General features: G+C 46.2%; 1 protein-coding gene across 1 annotated transcript in view; it reads right to left on the reverse strand.

Moving 5' to 3' along the window:
- Positions 1-14,785, reverse strand: part of Dixdc1 (DIX domain containing 1) — a 73,083-nt gene extending 58,298 nt beyond the window's left edge. The window contains 1 exon segment of the mRNA XM_038324010.1: positions 14,726-14,785. Within this exon segment, the coding sequence (XP_038179938.1) occupies positions 14,726-14,785 (60 nt within the window).
- Positions 14,786-17,912: the final 3,127 nt, after the last annotated feature.

The following is a 17,912-nucleotide window of genomic DNA, read 5'->3' on the forward strand; positions in this document are numbered from 1 at the left end:
GTGCATTGCTAAACACATTTTTTTCTCTTGTTAATCTGACTGATTTGGATATTCTAACTATAAGGAAGACAAAAAAATTGAGACTCAAAATAAAGGTGAAAGAAGCTGTTCAAGGCCACCCAGATGTTGAACCATGAATTATGGGATTTATATTTAATACCCAAGGCAAAAGTTCTTTCCACACCTAAATTAACACATCTCTGAGCTGTAAGGGATTCGGTAAACCTCGAAGGATGCTCTTTAGTCTAAAGCACCCCTCCACAGGCGACGCGTGGGTCCCTTGTGTACCTCTCATCTACACTAAGTGGCTCTCAACTGCTCAGTGTGGTTCAGACCAGCCATATCAGCATCACTTGGGAATCTGCTGGGAAAGCAGACTATTTTTAGCATCTCCCAGCTCTGCCAAATCAGAACTTGTGTTTTAGCGGGATCCCTGATGTCTGTATGCCCATCTGAGTGTGAAAAATACCAACTCAGCCACGGGTTCTCTCTCTAGATGTATGGCAAGGCAAAGAAGAGCCAGAGTGCCTCCTCGGCCTGCGGGAACGCTCACCCTAGTGCAGTGCATTGGAGGTAGAGGATGTGTGAAGCTCCCTTGCTTATTTCTCTGCTTTCTTTTTTTCCTCGCTTGTTTTTCCTTTTGTTTCCATTGTTGGCTCACACGGACAGGGTCATTCAAAACCCCTAAGGATTATTTTTTTTAACTTAATAACTTTTCACTGTGAAATAATTTCTGGCTCATGAAAAGGTAAATGTGGGCTGGGGTTATGGTTCCACAGGTAGACAGCTTGCCATGCAAAAGGCTCTGGGTTCAATCACCAGCGCTACATAAAGTGGGCATGGTGATGACGTGTCTGTAACCCCCTTCAGGCCGGGAGGATCAGAAGCTACACAGCAAGTTTGAGGCTGTCCTTGACTATATGAAATCCTGGTTTTGTTTTGTTTTGTTTTGTTTTTTTTAAAAGGTAACTATACAAAGAGTTCATCTATACTCATTCCCCAGATCACCACGAGAGAACCACAGCATAGTGATCAAAACAGGAAACTGCCATTTACATAATCTACAGGCTTCCTTTGAATTTACTTTTTAAAAGGGTGCTGCATGGGTCCTGGAATCAAAAAAGTTGTCAGGACTGGTGGCAAGCACTGATTCATCTCACTGGTCTTTAGTTTTACCCCTGGTTTTCTGACGATGAAATTCAGGTTATAGATTTTGGCAAGGATATCATGCCTTTCTGGTGGCTTTTAATTTTTTCTTTCTCCTCTTCTCTCCTCTCCTCGCCTCCCCTCCTCTCCTCTTCTTTCTCTCCTCTCTCTCCCCTCTCTCTGAGATAGGGTTTCATGAAGGGTCCAAGGCTAGTCTTGAACTCGTTATGTAATCAAGGAAAACTGAACACCTGTTTCTACCTCCCAAATTCTGGGATTCTAGGCAGACTACAATGCCTGGTTGTATGTGGTGCTGAAGACCAAACCCAGAGCTTCACGCATGCTGGGCAAGCATTCTACCTACGGACGCAACAAAGATCTCCAGCAGAGAAAGTATGGCAGAATCCCTGGAGCTGGGACAAAGTGGCTGGATTCCTTACACCCTGATAGACCAGGAAAAGGAGAGAAATGGATTTGAATGCCCCAGGCAAACATTCTTCATATATTAAGAATGTCAGATCCTAGTTTGGGTTATGTCACACATTCTGTCCAGTTCATGGGTAATCACTTTATTTATGGTGGAGTGTTATGAGTTTTTTGTTTTTAATTTTTGTTAAGCCCCTAAATTTTGAAACATAGTTAGAAAGCCAAATTAAGAGGTAAGAGAAAAATTCCTTGTATGCTTTCATTTTCACTTTTAGATCTTATATCCAGTTGGAGTTCTTGTATGATATGAAATTCAGCTCTAATTTATCCTCTCCCAAACGGTTAGCCACTTGTTCCAGCACCCATTTATACAAACAGAGCCCTCTATTCCAATGATTTGAGACACCACTTTATCACATTCTTAGTTTCCATAAATTCCTGGGCCTATTTCTGGGCTTTCTATTCTGCCTCACTCGTCTATGTCTACCCCTGCACCAGCAGCAAAATGCGCTACCCAGAGTCTATTTACTAGGACAAAGCCTCACTATGTAGCCCAGCGCGGCCTCAAACTCGTGATCCTTCTGTGACAGCCTCCAGGTGCTTGTGGAGGGACAGCTGGCTTGTGTGTCCCACTCTGACCTCCAATTCACTAAGAAGCCAAGGGTGACCATGACCAGGTTAGACCATGATCATCACGAGGGTGGTGAGGGTCGAACCCTGGGCCTCACACAAGCCAGGCAAGTACTCTACAAGTGAACTATATTCCCATCCCCATGAGATATATGTTAGTATCTTCTAGGGCCAATTCTCTTTCTTTGAAAATGATCTTGCTGCTTTCTTAACTAGTCTTGTCTATTTATTTCTCCATGGGAACTTCTATTTCTGTCTAATTTCCTAAAAATGGCCACATATCTATACAGAGATCTATACTCTTTTGTGATTTTTTTTCCTGTTTCAATGGCTATTTTTTCATGTCCATTTCTAATTTTATGTATTTCTGTTTTCTCCCCCTTTCTTCTTTATTATGTTAATTAATGGTTCACCAATCTTTGCAATTATCAATTTTAATAAGGAACATCCACTGTCAAAGAGGCAATGAAGAGACCAAGTGATGAAGACAAGACCCTAAGTGAAAGAAAGCATTACCAGGTAGAAGATGACACTCCAGAAACAAATCAAAGGTGTGACAGGAAGTGGCACTGAGGGAAAGGATCCAGAAAGCAATGCTGAGAACTAGCTGACTGGCAGTGCTATAGGGACAAAGGTGACCTGGAGAACTGGGCAAAGCAAACAGTTCGGTTTTGGGCACAGTCAGAACTATTTGTGGAACACCAGGGTGGGGATGTTAACCAGGCAGCTGACAAAATACAGATTCAGAGCACAAGGCATGAGGCTTGGACTGAAGACACACATTGAGAAGTATCTCTGTGGGGCTGGAGGGATGATGGCTCAGCAGTTGAGAGCAGTGACTGCTCTTCCAGAGGACCTGGGTTCAATTCCCAGCACCCACATGGCAACTCACAACTATCTGTGACTCCAGTTCCAGGGAATCCGACACCTTCACACAGATATGCACAAAGGCAAAAAACACCAGTGTATATAAAATAAAGTGTGTGTGTGTGTGTGTGTGTGTGTGTGTGTGTGCAAGTCAAGCAAGAACTCTGCAAATGACTGCCTTCCACTGAGCACTATGGGCCAGGTACTGTGCTAAGTATTTGACTACATATTTTCACGTACTGACCACCTTGCTCGCACACCCTGATTCCTCTGGGAATGATTCTTCATATTTGATAGGTGTGAAAACCGAGGTCACGAGTAGCAGCACAGCTACGGTCACAGGGCTGGTCAACAGCAGAACAACGATTTGCGTTCAGTGCTTATTCCAAATCCTGCCTTCCAAAGCATTTCAGAAAGCAAGGCAAACTATAAGAAGTTACTTGGTATGAAAAGTTTGAGGAGGGCATGTGAGGGAAAGAAGAGAACTCAATGCACTCAGTGCCTATTCTAGATAGCCACTGACAGAGAGAGAGAGAGAGAGAGAGAGAGAGAGAGAGAGAGAGAGAGAGAGAGAGAGAGAGAGAGAGAGAGAGAGAATGCATGCATTAGCTCATTCAGCCATCAGACCTGGCTGGCATCTGGGAGAAGTCCCTCAATTGAGAAAGTATCTCCAGCAAACTGTCCATAGGCAAATCCGCACAGTGCTTTCTCGATTACTGACTGGCATGAGAGGGCCCAGGCCGCTGGGGGTGGAGCTGCCCAGGAAGGGGGTCCTAGGTGGTATAAGGAAGCAGGTTGAGCAAGACATGAGGAGCAAGATAGTAAGCAGTGTTCTTCCATGACCTCTGCTTCAGTTCCTGCCCCTACTTCCCATGATGATTACTTTGATGTGGAAGTATAAGCCAAACAAACCCTTTCCTCCTCAACACTGCTTTGAGTAGTAGTGCTTTATTACAGCAATGGAGAGCAAACTAAGATAAGACCCAGTCGTTAAAATCATTGTAATTTATGCCATTTTTATATGGGGAAACATGCCCAAGTCACACTTATAATAAGTAGTCAAACCATCCTATCTTACTCCAAAGAATATATTATTTCTCCTACAACAAAGAAACCGGAGACTTATCAACAAGTGGTGGGCCAGCGAGATGAACTTCGTTCAGCAGGTAAAGGCACTTGCTGAACTAAATGAACTAAGTCCCCAGATACCGCATAAAGGTGGAAAGAAAGAATGGACTTCACAAAGTTGTCCGCCACATCATCATAATGATTTTTAAGGGGGTGCAAGGGTCAGGCTAGGGAAATGTCTCTGCTTAACACACAAGCGTAAAGAAAGGAGTTCAGAACCCTGAAACCACATAAAAGCTAGGAGAGCATGACGATCAGCGAGAAGGTGGAAACGAGGATTCCAAAGAGTAAGCTGGCTGGACAGACCAGCCAGGAAGGGTAAGTTCAAGGTCTACCTCAGTATACAAGGTGGTGTGTGATCAAGGAAGACCCTTGACATCAGCCTCTAGCTTCCACACATATGTAGTGACAAACACACATGTGTGCGTGCGCGCACACACACACACATACACACACACACACACACACACACACACACATACACACATCTGTAAAGGGGGAAATGGTGAGATGAGCAACAAAAAAATATCAGGAGACTTAGGAAGAATCAGGGCAGAGCAATTTGTGGCAAGGAATTCAAAGAGAGGCTCTAGGACAGCAGCAGCCTGAGGAACTGGAGGGCCATCTGATGTAATAATAACAGATGAGTCTGATGGCCTTTTGGGGAACAGATCCTGCAGAGCGGCAAGGCTGCAGTTGGGAGGTAGTGAACTGAGAGGACCCCAGGAGGCAGGAATATAAAAACAAGAAGGAAGTGAGCGAGCGAGGGTCCTAGCTGGAGAGGACAACAGGACAGGGAAGGAGTGGCTTTTAGGATGAGACTATTTGCAGGTCAGGGGAAGGGGTCAGTGAGGGGGAAATGACCAAAAGAAGGGGACACTTGATGCAGCAAGGCTGGGAGGGGGGAAAGCTACTTCCTCCCATCCAGAGTGAGGAGTCGTGGGAGAAGAGTTGGGGTGGCAAGCAGAAAGCTGACAGGTTGGTCCCAGTCCCATTTACCCCAAGTAGGTCATTCCTGGAAAGAGGATTGACTGAGAGAGGAAATGGAGGGAGGGAGACTGGAAGCCGACCCTGTGGGAGCACGGAAGACACTCTGCAGCACCAGGTGCTGGGCCAGGCTGGAGAGCACCACGCTAGGAGTGAGTCACCTGGAGAGGTGAAGCCATTGACTCTAGCACAGCTCAGCAGGCCTGGACCATTCGAGGTGGAACCAAGAACAGGCTTGCGGACAGCTGGAGGTGGTCAGAGACTCAGGATCACCAGGGCGAAGGGAGGGAGGATGGAAGCCACTGGTCACAGAGTCAGGGCCAGGGAGAAAGGATGAAACCAGTGGATAAGACAAGGGGTGGAAAACACTGGGGGAAGGGAGAGGTTGATGGAACAAAAATACTAAGTTCAATGAAATTAATAGTGAAAACTGGGTTTTGATCAGTGCCAGGATTCAAGACATCAGGTGTAGAGTCGGATGTGGGAATATACACCTGTAACACAGCACTCAGAAGGCTGAGGCAGGAGAACTGCTGTGAGTTTAAGACTAGCCTGGGCTACACAGTGAACTTGAGGACATCCTGGGTGACAGAAAGACCCTCCTTCTCTAAAAAGATTATTTTAAAGGTGTGAGCAACATGGTGGGATAAATTCCAGATATGATCTTGATCAAGTGGCCCAGAGGTGTTGATTGCAGCACAAGAGGCGTGCGGGAACTAAGTTGTCATGACGGAGATGGAAGTCATCTCATGAGCTTAGAAGACATTAAGATGCTGCGGCTACTTCGTTATGCCCAGATTCATAGTTTTCTTTTAAAAAAAAACTGATAAGTAAGCCTTAGTTAAATCGACTATTTCTTTAATGACTAGCTGGCATTTGGGGCATCTATCGCCACTTACACTGGCGGAAGGGTGTTCAGAGCTTCACTGCATGGGGAAACTCTTACCTGAGGTGAAGGGTTAGATTGCTCTTCTCCAGGACTCAGCTCCACATTTTTCCGTCTAACTTGGGCGGGGGTGGGGGGTTCCAACTTCTTAACTAGGGTTCTAGTGTCCCTGTGGCCTGGAGATGTCTGCACTTCTCACTTAAAGGGCAGAAAGGACCCCGTTCCTTTGCTATGAATGCCTGCTGCTGGCTCTGAAAAGCCTGGTTTAAAGGACAAAGTCATTCTTGTGAGGAGCACCACCCACTTCCCATCTGATGTCAGATGCTTACCTTAGAAGAGGCTGTGGTGTGGGCCCAGCCCTGCCTGGCTCAGCTGCTTGGCTTTAGCAATAACAGATCAGGGCATCTTTTTCCACAGCAGATGAAACACTGTATGCTTTTTAAAGCAAGAGACTGCCACTCTCCTAAGTTCCACCAGTTGTTTTATTTCCATCTCCCACTTTTTTGTATTATAGTACTCTTTAAATTGTAACTTATATAAAGATAGATATTTGTTTTGCATTGCTAGGTATTAAACCTTAGGTCGCAAGATACTCAACAAGCACTCTACTTGAGCTATATCCTCAGTTCCTCAAAGCCAAACGTCTTAAAAAAATATTTGTATTACCTTCATCCATTTATTTGTGTGTCTGAGTGTGTATATAGGGAGGTCAGGGTATGTGAACATATTATAACATGCATGTGGAGGTCAGAGGATAACCAGGGGAAGTAGGTTTTCTTCTTCTACCATGAGGCTCCTAGGGATGAAACTTGGTCATCAGACTTGGTGGTAGGCATCTCATAGGCCCAGAGTTTTAGTTAGCTAATCTTAGTTTTATATATATATGGGTGTTTTGCCTGCATGTGTATCTGCCCATCACATTTGTGTCTGGAGCCTGTACAGGCCAGAAGCAGCTACTGGATCTTCTGGAACTGGAAATACAGATGGTTGTGAGTCACCATGTGGGAGCTGGGAATCAAACCTGGGTTCTCTAGAAGAGCAGCCAGTGCTCTTAACTACTGAGTCATCTCTCCAGCCCCAGAATTTTTTTTAAAAAAATAGGTCTTCTCTGGATAGGACTGGGGTTGGGGGGTCTCAGAGCCTAAAGCACTCATGCTCTTTTTCTTCCCTGCTAAACCTCCCCTCCAATTTCCCTACTTCCCCTTGCACCTGGCTACTAAAAGAACTAAAAATAAAAATTCATTTCAGTTGTGTGTGTGTGTGCACAAAATAGAGAGATGGACAGACAGACAGACAGACAGAAAGCAAGTGCCCCAGAGTCCAAAAGAGGGTGTCAAATCTCCTGGAGCTGGGGCATGGTGGCATGTGCTTGTGATCCCAGAGGTGTTAAGATGAGATGGAGACAGGCGGACCCCTAGAAGCTCCCTGGCCACCCACTCTAGGCTCCTTGGCTAAGTCCCAGTCCAATAAGTGAACTTATTTTAAACAAAAGGCAGAAGGCACCTGAGGAGTGACCTGCTCACACATGCACGCATGTATGCACACATGCACCTGCACCCACACAAAACACACTTAGACGTTATAATAAAACCAGGCTGCCGGTTTACTCATGAAAAAGCTGTCTGTAGAAGAAGGAATGAAGACACCCCTGGGAAGGGGGCAGAGAGCTGGGGAGCCCTGATGCCAGAGCCGGAGCTCTGGCTTTTCGCTAAGTCCGAAATGCTGCTGTGGCTCTGCCTTTTCTGTGGTTTAGTTTTTCAGATTTTCCTAAGAGCCCATGAGTCACTAAATTCCACTTCCGATTTCTTCTTGTTCAAGTTGGGTTTGGGCACTTGCAGCCAGATTTTCACAAAGAAAAAGGGGCAAGGCAGACAATTGGTATATACTGTGTCCATGACGGTACAGAACCTGCCGAATTTGTCTTGACTTTCACCTTTAAGTTGTTTTGGGGAAGCTATAAAGATGCCAGTGTCCCGGGCTAGAAACAGGGCTCACAGCTTAAGGGCACTTGCTGCTCTTTCAGAGGAGCCTGATTTGGTTTCCAGAACCTATGTGTCAGCTCACAACCCGTTGTAACTCCAGTTCCAGGGGATCTGGTGCCCACTTCTGGTCCCCACGGGTACCAGACATTTACAAGTGCAGACAAAACATTCATAAATGTAAAAAATAAATGGTTTTTTAAAAAGATGTCAGTGTAATGGATAATTCTAGAAAGGCATAGGTTTTATGATAGCTCTGAATCAGGTCTCAGAGGAAGGAGAAATAGAAGCAGCAGAGGTCTAGCTATCTAAGCAGGCTTTCAGTCTGACAAGGCTTATAGGTGACTGCTTCCATCGGCTTCCTCCAAATCACTCCGTGTACCTTACATCTGGGTTCAAACTCTCAGTGTAGACAGTTCTAATCACATTCTTCGTCTGAGAAGGGACTCTTGGCCTTGAAAGCCTTCCAGTTGCTGCCTTAACTTTCCTTCTGTTTGTCTTTAGGACCTGCCCTTTCCTCCAAACAACTTCATAACCTTAACCTCTGCTCCCTGCCCCTCCTCAATGGAGATCAAAGACTGTTTCTGCAGAGGATTTGTTTGGGTAAAGCTGAAAAAGCAGATTGCAATTTTCACCAGGGAACTCCATGTTGCCAGTTTAGAAATATCCAAGGGCTTTGGCTCTGTGGCTCCCTGCTGGCCAAACAGGAGAGCAGCAAGTGCTAGAGAAAGTGCAGGAGACTGAATGGCCAGAAAGAAAATTAGTTTAACAGGGAGATCAGCGGATACCTGTTTAGAACTCAGACGTTCCAGCAGCAGAGGGTGAAAAAGCAGTTCCTCAGACATAAAAGTCCAGGTTAGTTATGACAGGGTTATATTCTGCCAGCAGGGGGAAAAAAACTCCACAATATTGTATTTCTTTTCTATTAATTCCTTTTTGTTTTGTATTGTTTTTTCAAGACACGGTTTCTCTATATAGCTCTGGCAGTCCTGGAACTCAGCCTGTAGACCGGGCTGGCCTCAAACTCAGAGACTGACCTGCCTCTGCCTCCCAAGCGCTGGGATTAAAAGTGTATGCTACCACTGCCCGGCTCTTTTCTGTTAAATCTTTTGGCCCTTTACTGATGCAGTGTACTTTGTTTATTGTACTTGGTAGTCGGTTGGGTTAACATAAAATTATCATTAAAATTTCTTATTACTCAAGAATATAAGTGGACAAGGATGTTTATATCAATGTTCAGCTTTATGGCCAAAAGATCATAAAGAAAAAGGAGAAGAGCTAAGGTTTTTCAGAATGATACCATTTCATAAACTTACCATAATCTTAAAAAATTTTCAATACTTATAAGCACTCTAAACAGTCTCTGTTCCTTCATAAACACATGTTACAAGGTTAGTGCTCAATAAACACATGAGAATGAATCTTTAGTCAATCTATAATCCAATCAATCTACAGTCTAGGGTGTCTCTTAGTTTAGAAACAGAATATCTGGCCCACCATCAGAGCATCTGATACCAGATTCACCCCCTTACTAAATGTGGCCAGTGAAGGCTACGTGTATGACCACTTCAATGGGGATTAGCTTAGGAACTAATATGGGAATTCATTCAGAAAAGCATGGGTTTGAGCCTTTGGTTCCCCATCAAGGCAGATAGAGTATTATTCATGTTCAAACTCTCTAAACCACCTGGGGGCAGGGAGTGGCACCTGGCGAACCGTGCCCTATCACTGCTGCACACGCCTGGTCTGTCCATCACTCAGTATGGGAACACACGGCTGCCAGTAGCTTTCAGCCAGGGAGCATCTGTGGAGCTGGCATCGGTACCGGTGGGAACAAAGCCAGTGAGGCTGGGTGGGGAGTGAGGAAGTCAGCCTAGAGAGAAAAAAATCAGGCTGAGAGGTGGAGTGCTTCGTCACCTTAAAAACTTAACGGGCCTTTCATTTCTACAGCGGAGTGCTGGGGAATTCATTGTGAGAATGCCTGAGCGCCTCTTTTAGGCCCAATGCTGCAACTCTACTTCATGGAAAGCAGGAGGCACTAAAGGGGATGCTCCCAGCTGCTCTTCTGCCTGTCAATTCTTCTCCTTACTCGGTATTCCCATGACAGGATGAGGCCAGACAAAGGCTCACACTCTGTTCTCAGGGACTACCAAGCAGATAAATTCCCTTCCCTTTAAAAAACAAAACATTTATTTATTTATTTATTTATCCATTTATTTATTGGGGGGTTCAGCACCTGCCGCGGTGTGTATGTGGAGATCAGAGGATGGCTTGCAAGACTCAGTTCTACCCTTCCTCCATGTAGGTTTTAGATTCCGAACTCAGGTCACCAGGCTTGGTGGCAAATGCCACTACTCACCGAGTCATCTTACCACCCTCGTGACCTCGCCTTTTTTTCCAGATAAGGACTGGTTATGCTGCCCATGATGATCTAAATATGCCAACACGGGGACTAAGCCACCCTCCTGCCTCCACCTGCTGAGCGGCTAGGACTCCAGCAATGCACTACTTCCCTCAGACAAGCATGTAAGGTCTTAACATGGCTTTTTAATATGTCCCTTTTCTACTCGGTGAAAAACAGGCAGGGAAAAATCTGCCAGTTCACACGGTCAGACAACTGGCTTCACTTTCAGCCTCTTAGCCAGGGAGCAAAACTAGGCAGAAGTCCACTCTTTTCCACAAGCAATGTGAGTGCACTACCACAAAGTTCCCAAGTACGATGCTTTCTTTATCTTCATTGGCCTGTGAACTCCATTAGGAAACAGATTCTGTTATTTGGTTTCTATTTCCAGAGCCTGGCACCGTGCCTGGTAAACACAGTAATTCACTGAGCGTTTGGTGAGTGATCCTGCACACATATGCCAGCTAAACGGCGGCGGTGGTGGTGGTGGTGGTGGTGGTGGGGACCTGATCTCAGTGAACACGAAGGTGGATAAGTATTTGCTTCTTTTCATGGTTTTATTAATTAGAAAGTGTTTCTCCAATCTCCCATAAGCACTACTCTTTTGTGGTATTTATGACATTAAGCATCCTATTGGGGTTTTCCCATAGGTTTTGTCTCTCCCTATACACTTCTCAACAGCTGTAATTATATTCCCCTCATTCAATGAACAAATAAACGAATGGTTATTGATCAAACCATATTATAAATGTAGGTCTATTAAAATCTCCAATTAAAAAAACGTTTTAAAAAGAAGTTTGTTCCCCAGGAGAGACACTGGCAGAATTCATATTGCCAAAGACAATGTTAGCATAACAACCAATACCAAGTAGCTTGAACTAGGTGTTGAGGGACATGCCTGCAACTCCAGAACTGGCAAAATGGAGACAGAATGATCAGGAATTCAACATCATCCTTTACATACAATGTTCAGGGCCAGTCTGGGTCACATGAGACCCTGTGTCAGAAACAACAGGCTTGGGAGATGGGTCAGTCGGTGAAGTGCTTGCTATGTAAGCATGAAGACCCGATACCCAGCACCTACATAAAAAGTCACACCCAGCAGCACTGGGGAGGCAGAGACAGGTGGATCCCCAGAGCTCGCTGGCCAGGCTGGCTAGTGGAATCAGTGAGCTCCAGGTTGGGTGAGAGGCCTTGTCTCAAAAAGCAAGGGGAGAATAACTGAGGAAGGCACTTGGGCGTCAATTTCAGGGTTGTGCACGTATACGCCACACACACACACACACACACACACACACACACACCACACAAATAGCTTTGAAACAAATGCAAAATAAGGAACTAAAGAATTACATAAAACCCATTCTAGCCAAGGTGGGTTACCAATGACAGTAGCTAAAATCTGTGGATAACTCACAGTAAAAATTAACCATGTCAATACAAGAGATTGCTTTAGCATCGCTGGCATGAATCAGTTCTGTGGTGTCTTTGCCAGGCATGCTGAGGCCAGGCCTCTAGGTGGGCAGTGTGAGGAAAGAAGATTCTGTCATACACCATTCTATTTAGTGGCATTCAGACTGAGGAGAGACCAGCAATAACTAGAGGGAAGTCTTGATTCAAAGGGCAGGGTTTCTCTTTGCTGCTGGGTTTCTTTATAATTAACCAATTAAGGCCATCTCCCTGTCTCCTGTGGGAGTTTTCTCTGCCAGGAAGAATGAGGTTGCAGCCCTAACCACACAGACCTATAATAAACCATCGGGGTGATGAAGGATAGCTTCAGATATACTTAGATTATTCCCAAGAGGTGGCTGAATATGTGGTATTCTTAGCCTCAGTAGAAATAATTTCTCAGAGGAATCAAGTGTATTCTGACACTATCTTTTAAGTCCCCTTTTATAGTCTTATCATAGGATTCTAACAAAGGAGACTGAATATTACTGAGCCTATTAAGCAACCTTGAGCCTGGAATAGATCAAACAGGGCTCCCACCAACCATGCAAATTACTCCACTAACTCTGTTATTCTGTAGCATATTATGTGATAGTATATGGGGGAAGGATGAAGAAAATGTTTTGTATGTGAAAGATTATGTTAACTAAATTTAACGTTAATATTTATATTACTTAGAGGTATAAAATCAAAGTGTTATTTTAGTTTTCAAATCTACTAAGAATTCTACTACTAAGGAGCACATGGGCCTGCAGAGAGAACAGTTTGTGGGATGGGTAGACAATTCAGACATCACAGGACGCAAAGACACATTACTGCACTGTTCTTAACAGAAGAGTTGATTGCAAAGTTGTCTGCCTGATGTTTTTAGAAATATTCCATTACCACTACAGGGAAAAATATATTTCACCCCCTTCCCCCTTGTTTTGGAAGAACTAGATATTGGGCAATATTTATGTACAGAGGCATGGGAATAATAGCCAGGCCGCTTTGGTTTCTCAAGGGTCTTCAGATAAAGATTTAGAAATGAAAAAACCCAGCAGAAAGCAAAGGCTAAAACTTGGCTCTGTGCCAGTTGCCTTCTAATCAGAAGATGGGTCCTGACACCAGAGAGTTGGGTTAAAACAGAAAAAGGGAGAGGCCATGAGAGGAGCCAGGGGCTTTTGCCACAATTGGTAAACGGGTTGGACTGACACAGTTAAGGACCAGAGAAGGCCCAGGGGCAGAGAGTGAGAAGCGATGAATGAGAACACAGGAGGCCCTTAACGAGGTGTGATTCCTGGCTCTCCATGTTTCACCCTGGGGGTCTGAGGCTCTTTGTTAACCAGTCCCTTACTGTGTTCAGTTGGGAGTGATGTGAAGATGAGGGGGCCAGTCCTGCAGGCAGGATACACGCTCTGCCTGTCAATGAAGGTTGTGACACCCCTAGGCCAAAGGAAAATTCCAGCACAGTTGGTCATACTGGCAGAACATTTCCGTTGGATTTTTTTTCCCTGTGTGTGTGAGGAACAAGGCTGGGGCACAGGGGCCAGAACTGGGGAAGGCTCTAACGCAGGTCAGAACGCAGGGCTTCTTAATTAGAAACAGGGATCAAGGAGGGAGCCTGTTGTGAAGCTGTAGGAAAAAAAAATCCTACATGGAAATTCATGAGAATGGTTGGTTGCCTCTAGGGAAAAGGTTGGGTGGGGGGGGGGGTGGAAGCAGGGAATGGCACAAAAGGCTCTTCCGTCTTGCCTGTAATGTTAATATTTAAGAAGAAAATTGAGTTGGGGTATAGTTCAGTGGTAGAGCCCCTAGTCATATGCAAGGCCTAGGTTCAGCCACCACTGCCTGGGAAAAACATGATTTTATATGTTATCTGGCTAAAACCTGATTTTCAAAGCGCAAGGGCTGTCTTAAAGGGTGGAGGAGTAGGGCAGTGGCAGAGCATCCACACAGCATGCCCAAGCTTCCCTCCCCGAGGAATTCATAGAGAAGGGAGAGGTGGCCAGAGGGAAAAGTGGGCAGGAAGCCATGGCCGATAGCCTATGCCTTCGTAGCTGCTGGGGTAAGGCAACCAAAAGGATTAGTGAGGAGCAGGGGCAAACAGCAAGGGTCTCCAACAAGAATTGCCTGGATCACAAAAGAAGCAAATGGAAGAGGTTATAGAATTCTGAGAGAAACTTGTGAGGAGAAAACAAGCCTAGCCCATCTTTCCTATCAGATTGAGGCTCCTCAGCAGTTCTCACAGGAGGGAGCACATATTGGCTGCTGAAACTGGGCCTGTGACCCAGGTTGCTCCTCTCAGCCTACCTTGTCCTCGCCGGTGGAGGACACAACGTGCGGGACTGAGGGAATTCCCACGTGGAATGGGCCCCTCGTGTGGACCACCCGCAGTGTCCTGCCCTCTCAAACTTTCTACCAATGCCACACCACCACACCCCTCCCGTGACTCATCCACTTAGCTCCTGAAATAGAAAGAGCTCCGCTGTCTCCCGTTCAGGACTTCCCTCAAGGATGTCCCTGGAGAGTCCCTGGGAGGCGTGAGGTCCACCTTTCCTGCAAGGAGACGCCTTCTGAGTCCGTGGTCCTAAAAGACCTCCGCGCTTAGGAAGGCCACCATCCAGCTTAGAGAGAGGCCCACCGCCCTTCTGATGTCCTCAGGTTCGAGCATCTTTCTGCACCGCACCCACCACCTTGGCTCTGCCACCAGACTCTCCAACCCTGACGTGTGTGATGTGCTCTGGGCTCCCCCGGAGGATGCCCGCCCCTCAGGATCCCCTTCCGGAGATTAGGCGGGAGGCACGGGTGACGGGGAGCTGAGGGTGGGAGGAGCGGGGCAGTTACCTCATTGAAGCCCTCCTGCAGGACATCCAGTAAGTTCCCGCGGGTCAGGCAGGCTAGCATTGTTCCTGCCGTGGAGCTCCCCGGGTGGGGTCGCGCCGCCGCCGCCTCCTCCCTCTGCACACAAAGGCGATCAGCTCAGCTAGCTCCCTGGGATCTCTCCCGAGTCCCGCATGCCACTTACTGGAAACCGAGACCCGAGCCAAACTAGCGGCTTGCACTGGGCATGCTCGCGCGCGGGCCGCAGCCGGAGGGGCCGGGCGCCCTGCTGGTTCCTATAGAAACAGTCGGGCGCGCACGGCAGGCACGGAGAGGTAAGAGGCGCTGGCGGCCAGCTCCGGGCCGCCCGGGAGTGCGGGGAAGCCGAGGGCGCGCGCACACGCTCCTCAGGACTGGCGCGCGCGCAGCGAGCACTCACACACGCGTGCACACAGACTCACACGCGCTGACACAGTGGGCTTGCCAGCGTGAGCTTACAATCACTACACTGCAGGTTTGAAGGCGGGCGTCCCCGCGCGTGCGCACGTATACGCGCTCGCACGCGACCTCACACACACACACATACACACACACACACTCACACACACACACGTATTTACTCTGCTCACTTAAGGCTGAAAGCACCTCACCACAAGGTGGGTGTGAAAAGGAGTGAGTCACAGGATTCATCTACCCAGTTCTTCAGACTAACAGCGACCTTTTTCCACAGAGGACTGGAGAGTGAGACAGCCAAACGAAGAGGAAGTAGGAGGACAAGAAACAAAACAAAAAAGAGGAGTGGGGGGGGGGGTGTGTCTTTAAGTATTAGGATATAAGCAAATAAAGTGTTAAATAAATCATAACATCACAGCAGGAACATCAAAGACAATTCAAGGATGACCAAGGCTTTGCCACATGAGCCTCTCTTCAAAATAACTGCTATAGGGCTGGAGAGATGGCTCAGCCGTTAAAGGCTAGGCTCACAACCAAAAATATAAAATAACCGCTATGGGGGGAGGTGGGCAAGGTGGCTTAGGGGATAAAGGCTCTGGCAGAAGCTTGACACCTGAGCTCAATCCAAGCACCATGTTAAAAGTGGAAAGGGAGAACTCACTCCTCTCTGGCACAGGCACCCGTATACACGCATTATGCTCTTTCACACTAATTAATTAATTTTAAAAATAAAATAACTGCTGAGAGCCATCATGGCAGTGTACACCTGTGATCCTTTACTGGAAGCTGGAAGCAGGAGGATCAGGAGCTATCCTTGGCTACATAGCTAGTTTCTGGTCAGCCTAAGCTACGTGAAATCCTTTCAATATAAAAACAATTATATACATACACTATATATTTGTGTTATACATACACATGCATGCACATGTACACACACACAAACAAGCCAGACCTGGCACTTTAGAGGCAGAGGCAGGTAGATCAATGAGCCCAAGGCCAGCCTGGACTACATAGCAAGTGTTTTTAAGAACACTGGTCATTTGCATGTTCTCGGAGTAAACTTTGAAAAAAAAGAAAGTCAAAAGAATGTCCACATTATATTCCATCTTGTGATCCTAGACAGACGTCCAAGGCCACAGCTGGTCAGGGACACACAACTCAATAATCAAGGAATTACAAATCACTTTCTAGCCATCCTGGATGCTCCCCTCAAACCCCATTAGGGCCTCAGGGGGAAAAAGTCACTAATGAGCCAGCCTATTGAGTCTTGGTTAACTTAAGAACCTCCTCCCCGTCACTAGAGAAAAGGAAAGCCTTACTGGGGGGAGGGGGGCAACTGGCTGGACAGCTAAAGCTGCTAAAAACCAAAGTCTCCTGGAGAAATTGCGAGCCTCTGACCACAAGGAACAGGAAGCCAAGTGTCAACCTGCGTCCAGCCGGTTGCTCTGCTGGTTAAATCCTGCGGGTTCCACCCTGGCTGAAGCTGGGGAAAGCTGTAATACCCAGTCAGACTGACCCTGAGCGGCCTGTCCTAAGTCAGCAGACCTCTCTGTCCTTCACACTTAGCTGTGGAGTGACACCGCCAAGACTCCTCACCACTCCTGCAGTTCCTGACAGAATGCCACCAGAGACTCATGAACCTATGCTTAAGGCAGTGAAGCCCTCTATAAACAGAAGCACAAAGCTTCCCATTGCACAGAACTGCATGTAGCACATCTACATACCTAATGACACAACACCAGTCAGTTGATGAGTCAGCAGGCATCAGACAGGGTCTGCAGACGGTCATTCATGCCAAGAGATCAGTCTTTGATGAGAGCGATACCTGGGCGCCCAATGCTTTGGAGGAAAGACTTACTAAGCAACTTATTTATCATTTTACTCTTTTAAGGCAGGGCCTCAGGTAACCCTGGCTGGTCTCCAGCTTCCTAATTAGTCAAAGATGATCTTGAATTCCTAATTCTACTCTTTCTGCCTCCTAAGTGCTGGGAATACAGGCCAGTGCTATTACACCTAGCTATAACAGACTTTTTTTTTAAATGTGTATCTGTGTGTCTGTGTGAGATTGTGCCATGTATGTGAAGGTCTCCATGGAGATCAGATACCAGAAGAGGGTGCTGTGTACCTTGTAGCTATAGTTAGAGGACGTTGTGAGCAACCCAATGTGGGTGCTGGGAACCAAACTCAGGTCCTCTGGAAGAACAGTGAGCGCTCTTAACCACTGGGCCATCTCTCCAGTCCCCACACTGGATTTTAAATCTCCAAAAGTAACCATTTAATTTGGTCCAACTATTTATTTCATATAAGAAAGAACCCACACCAGGAGACAGCCTCTCAATAAATCAACGAAGGGACTGAGATCTAAACAAAGGCCTTTGAGGTCTGTGCCTGTGCCTTGTGCAATAACCCTTGATGGCATGCTGGCGAAATTAAGATAAAATCATGGTGACTTATTTTAAGGCATATGGCAAAAATTTTACCATTCCCAAAAACCTAGAGAAGTAGTGTCTATTAGAACTTTCTAAGATGGAAATATTCTATATTCTATATGTTGTCCAAAATAGCAGCTATTAGCTATATATGGCTATTGAATGCTTGAAATATAGCTAAGGCAATTAGGCAGCTAGAAATTTGATGCTATTTAATTTTAATTCATTTAAATATAGATGACATAATTTCAAAATATTTTGTTCACTGTTCTACAGAATGCCGAGATGTCTCCTTAAACAAGATTAGATCAAATACAGCATGTCTCTCC

Source organism: Arvicola amphibius, chromosome 3, assembly GCF_903992535.2.
Source record: "Arvicola amphibius chromosome 3, mArvAmp1.2, whole genome shotgun sequence".
In the NCBI taxonomy this organism is placed as follows: domain Eukaryota; kingdom Metazoa; phylum Chordata; class Mammalia; order Rodentia; family Cricetidae; genus Arvicola; species Arvicola amphibius.